Here is a 5,987-nt window from a genome sequence, read left to right on the forward strand (position 1 = left end):
TTTGTTCTTGCGTCTTGGATGTTTTTTATACAAATTCATTTGAAGTAAGAAGCGGCATGAAAAACTCTTTCAAATGAGGTATAATTCGTGAACATTGAAAGACCGTGGCTACCTCAAAATCCAGAATAACACCCAGCAGCCTAAAACTTTTTCACAGTTTGTCAAGATTTCGATGAGAAGCTGTCTAGATTACACTTTGTGTCTAGTATCGTAAGAAGCGGCATCAAAAACTCTTTCAAATGAGATATAATTAGTGAACATTGAAAGACCGTGGCTACCTCAAAATCCAGAATAACACCCAGCAACCTAAAACTTTTTCAGTTTGTCAAGATTTCGATGAGAAGCTGTCTACATTACACTTTGTGTCTAGTATCGTAAGAAGCGGCATGAAAAACTCTTCCAAATGAGGTATAATTCGTGAACATTGAAAGAGTATGGCTACCTCAAAATCCAGAATAACACCCAGCAGCCTAAAACTTTTTCAGTTTGTCAAGATTTCGATGAGAAGCTGTCTAGATTACACTTTGTGTCTAGTATCATAAGAAGCGGCATCAAAAACTCTTTCAAATGAGATATAATTCGTAAACATTGAAAGAGTATGGCTGCCTCAAAATCCAGAGTAACACCCAGCAGCCTAAAACTTTTTCAGAGTTTGTCAAGATTTCGATGAGAAGCTGTCTAGATTACACTTTGATTCTAGTATCGTAAGAAGCGGCATCAAAAACTCTTTCAAATGAGATATAATTAGCGAACATTGAAAGACCGTGGCTACCTCAAAATCCAGAATAACACCAAGCAACCTAAAACTTTTTCAGTTTGTCAAGATTTCGATGAGAAGCTGTCTACATTACACTTTGTGTCTAGTATCGTAAGAAGCGGCATGAAAAACTCTTTCAAATGAGATATAATTCGTGAACATTGAAAGAGTATGGCTACCTCAAAATCCAGAATAACACCCAGCAGCCTAAAACTTTTTCAGAGTATGTCAAGATTTCGATGAGAAGCTGTCTAGATTACACTTTGTGTCTAGTATCGTATGAAGCGGCATCAAAAACTCTTTCAAATGAGATATAATTCGTGAACATTGAAAGAGTATGGCTACCTCAAAATCCAGAATAACACAAAGCAGCCTAAAACTTTTTCAGAGTTTGTCAAGATTTCGATGAGAAGCTGTCTAGATTACACTTTGTGTCTAGTATCGTAAGAAGCGGCATCAAAAACTCTTTCAAATGAGATATAATTCGTGAACATTGAAAGAGTATGGCTACCTCAAAATCCAGAATAACACCCAGCAGCCTAAAACTTTTTCAGAGTTTGTCAAGATTTCGATGAGAAGCTGTCTAGATTACACTTTGTGTCTAGTATCTTAAGAAGCGGCATCAAAAACTCTTTCAAATGAGATATAATTCGTGAACATTGAAAGAGTATGGCTACCTCAAAATCCAGAATAACACCCAGCAGCCTAAAACTTTTTCAGAGTTTGTCAAGATTTCGATGAGAAGCTGTCTAGATTACACTTTGTGTCTAGTATCTTAAGAAGCGGCATCAAAAACTCTTTCAAATGAGATATAATTCGTGAACATTGAAAGAGTATGGCTACCTCAAAATCCAGAATAACACCCAGCAGCCTAAAACTTTTTCAGAGTTTGTCAAGATTTCGATGAGAAGCTGTCTAGATTACACTTTGTGTCTAGTATCGTAAGAAGCGGCATCAAAAACTCTTTCAAATGAGATATAATTCGTGAACATTGAAAGAGTATGGCTACCCCAAAATCCAGAATAACACAAAGCAGCCTAAAACTTTTTCAGAGTTTGTCAAGATTTCGATGAGAAGCTGTCTAGATTACACTTTATGTCTAGTATCGTAAGAAGCGGCATCAAAAACTCTTTCAAATGAGATATAATTCGTGAACATTGAAAGAGTATGGCTACCTCAAAATCCAGAATAACACCCAGCAGCCTAAAACTTTTTCAGAGTTTGTCAAGATTTCGATGAGAAGCTGTCTACATTACACTTTGTGTCTAGTATCGTAAGAAGCGGCATGAAAAACTCTTTCAAATGAGGTATAATTCGTGAACATTGAAAGAGTATGGCTACCTCAAAATCCAGAATAACACCCAGCAGCCTAAAACTTTTTCAGTTTGTCAAGATTTCTTGCTAAGACGTTTTTTTATTGCGGCGAATAATTAATATCTTAACTCAAATCACTACCTTTAGCTTCAAAAATGTGTAAAGATAAAACTAAATAATTTTTATTCTGCTTTAAAAAATCATGATGTTTTTAACTCAAGACATATTTATTGGACCAAGCAATTTATTATTTTCTTTAAGCAACCGTGCGCAAGAGAGTTTTGCGTTTTGAGTTAAGATATCTTTTTTATCTGTGTACCTGCCTATGTGGACCAATTTATTAAAAAACGACAGAGTCAGTAACGCGCCCGTTGAGAATTATTTCGGGCAGCTGAAACTGAACAGCCTAAATGGACGCAAAAAATTTAAATGTACTCAGCTCTTAAGGACATTGTGGTCAGAAGTCCTTTCCATTCACAAAGAGCACTTGCTCATTAAAAAAAAGAAAGGCTTATGTGTGCAGTCGAAATCGACAGCGAAACACATGAAATCTTCCGAGGAGTCATGGAACCGAAAACGAAAAAGTACATTCAGCCATTTCGAGGGCCGACATCTAAAAAAAATGTGTCCAGCTCCAGCGCCTGACTGTGACAAAATCATCAACTGTTTGTACTGTGGACGCGGGGCATGGTCAACAACTTTCACGAACTGGGTCCAGTGTGACACGTGTGACATGTGGATTCATCAGCAATGTGCTCAAGAAGTCGACGGTTGCTCTTCACCTGACTTGGCCGATAAAGATTTCTTTTGTAAGCATTGCTCTACAAACGAAATTTCATCAAGGCAGCGGCTAGAGACATTACCTCCAAGTAAAGTGTATACTTTTTTACAAAATGGCCTAATTGACGACGTCGATTACTATAAAGAAATAGGGAGAGGCTACGTAGTAAATTACGTGGAACATATTAAGCAAACTACCATGAAAAGCCTATTAATCGAAGATTATATAACACTATCTGGCAAACAATATGTGGTGGACAAAGTTATTGATCATTTATTACACATTTTTAACAACGAAAAATACAATTTAGTGTCAGTGGAACGTTCTCATTATATTTTCAACAATTTTATTCTCACCGATCAATTCCTCAACATGATCCCTTTAGACTCCAAAAAAGACACCGTATTCCCTATATGTCAACATAGCCATTACACTATGGGAATTGTGTCACTCAGAAACGAGACGCTCACCATAATAGACCCGCAAGGAAATGAGACTCTTTACGTACAATTATACACAGAAAAATTTCAGCACCTCTTGGAAAAAAAACAGTTAAACATGAGATTAAAACCGGTAACAGACGTCAAACATTATATACAACAGGACAATTATAACTGTGGACCTATCCTAATAAATATATTTGAGCACATGGCAAAGAACAAGAATCAACCAACCAAAAAGAATTTTGATAAGTACAGAGACACACTAAAAAAAGTGTTGCTCACAAGCAGCGATGCTATGCATCAGCGGTGCATTTTCTGTTCCAGAAAAGTGCAGCCGCGCGATGCCATAAACTGCAACACTTGTTTTAGAATATTTCATACTAGCTGCTTCGTGTCGATGGACGAAATAAAAAATCTAATTAATGCACAAGAAAAAAAAACAAAAGTATGGGAAACTGTGACTTGTGCCTCGCCAACAACGACAATTAATAATTATATAAGAAAAGGACCCAAACTGTCTTCTTTCTTTTGAATGTATAATTATAATAAGTAATAAATAAATCTCACTGCGTTCGAGCGCCAAAATACCTCGGCAGAAATTAATGCATTTCATCCCTTGGTTAACAATCTACTATTCTGTAACTCTTTGAACATTTCATGATTTACATTTAAACGAGGAACGTACCCGCAGAGCTTAGGCTTGCCTCGCGCAGTCATTGTACGTTGAAACTTCTTATCCAAGCTTTCTACGGTGAACTCGTAGGTATAAAACAGTTCCTTTTTAGTTTCGATCCCGACAAAAAGACAATTCGACACGATTTCTTTGCCAACAGGCTTCAAATTTAAACTTTCTATTATATCGCGACGTAAATAAGTCTTCTGTGCGCCCGAATCAATAAAGCATCGTACCGGTATACATTTCTTATCGTATTCCTGGGTTCGAATCCCGGCAGAGGCATTTATTTGCGTGATGGGCACGAATATTTGAAGGGTACACGGAAAGAACATGTCTAGTCACTTTTTTCGGAAAATAAGATTTTTATTTCAAAATGTAGAGCTCTTAATGAACTATTAGTTATATCTTTTGCTACCACTGTATAATATATGTAACACAACTTTTTTTTTGTTAAAAAAGAACTGGTCACGGAATTACTATATATTTTGACATGGTTCCAAATTTTAAAACCGCGATTACTCAAAATGTTACTAAATTAGAGTTTTGAATGATTCACGGTTAGTTTCACTAGACTTATAGTGACCGGGATATAAACCGTGATTACCTTTTGTATTATTTGTGAGCTCCCGATATTTTATTGAGATCGTACAGGACGTTAGGATTGAACCTGATGAAGTGATGGTCAGTTTTGACGTAGTCATTGTTCACTAACGTACCTGTAATTGATAGCATTGAGGTAGTAAGAAACAAGATCCAGGAGAACGGCATGCCAATAGAATACGTAAGGCTCCTTGAACACTGCCTCACTACAAATTATTTTCTGTTTCGCGGGCAATATTATATACAGGCAGAGGGAGTAGCGATGGGCAGTCCGGTGGATCCAGTGGTGGCTAACATTTGGATGGAACACTTTGAGCACCTAGCCCTTTCTGCGCCCCCAGTTCCCGTTAAAATTTGGAAGAGGTACGTGGATGATGTGTTCTGCATAATTAAGGGTGGTAAACAGGAAGCTGAACTGATGCTAGGACACCTTAATAGCATGCACCGATCCATGTCGTTTACATTGGAAATGGAACAAGAAAGGAGTATTGCGTTTCTGGATGTGAGACTGAATGTTACAGGTTGTGGCATGCTGGGACACTCTTTCTATAGGAAACCGACTCACACGGACCGCTATTTACACGCGAGCTCGCACCATCATCCCAGACAGTTAAACTCGGTTGTGGCATCACTGACTAATCGAGCACACGCTCTGTGTGACTCGCTACATCTAAACCAGGAGCTGAACCATGTTCAGAGTGTCCTGAGGATGAATGGCTACAGAGTTAACATTGACAAGCGGGACACAAAAAACCAAGCGCCTCACTCATCGCGTTGAGAGACAGCCAGCGTTTATGCCGTGCGTCAAGGGTGTGACAGACAAGATACCAAAAATACTAAATAACTACTCTGTAAAAACTATCTTCACCCCGCACAGGAAAATTGCACAATTTCTGCGGTCGCCTAAAGACAATTTTTCCCTGGAAAAACCTGGTGTATACAAAGTTGAGTGCAGCTGTGGTAGTTCGTACATTGGGCAGACCAAACGCACTATTGCCTGCAGAATTAAAGAACACATTGCTGCGGTCAAGAACAATGACGTTCGCAAGTCAGCTATTGCTCAGCATCTCCTTGAGTCGGGTACAAATCACTGGATCGAGTTGCATAGTCCCAAGGTCATTTCGACAGAACGCCACTATATCCCAATATTTGTAAGAGAAGCCGTTGAAATTCACAAATACAAAAATTTCAATCGTGAAGATGGGTTTAAACTGTCAAATGTGTGGAATCCTGTGATTTGTTTGTGTAAAAAACCAGTGATATCCGACTCAAACACGCGTAGTGACACCGTGAGTGTAGTGTGTTTGGACAGACCAACAAGTGTGAGCGCGACCGGACCAACAAGTGTGAATGCGACCGTTGGTAACGTTGAAAGTGAACGCAGCCGACGCGCAAGAATGAGGGTAGACACAGCGC

At 38.5% G+C, this 5,987-nt stretch overlaps 1 protein-coding gene across 1 annotated transcript; it reads left to right on the plus strand.

Annotated features, from left to right (window-relative positions):
- The first annotated feature begins 4,833 nt into the window (after positions 1–4,833).
- Positions 4,834–5,349, plus strand: LOC134745832 (uncharacterized). The gene has a single exon (XM_063679921.1). It carries the CDS (start codon positions 4,834–4,836, stop codon positions 5,347–5,349), a length of 516 nt encoding a protein of 171 aa, XP_063535991.1.
- Positions 5,350–5,987: the final 638 nt, after the last annotated feature.

The sequence above is a fragment of the Cydia strobilella genome, chromosome 12 (genome assembly GCF_947568885.1).
Source record: "Cydia strobilella chromosome 12, ilCydStro3.1, whole genome shotgun sequence".
Classification (NCBI taxonomy): Eukaryota; Metazoa; Arthropoda; class Insecta; order Lepidoptera; family Tortricidae; genus Cydia; species Cydia strobilella.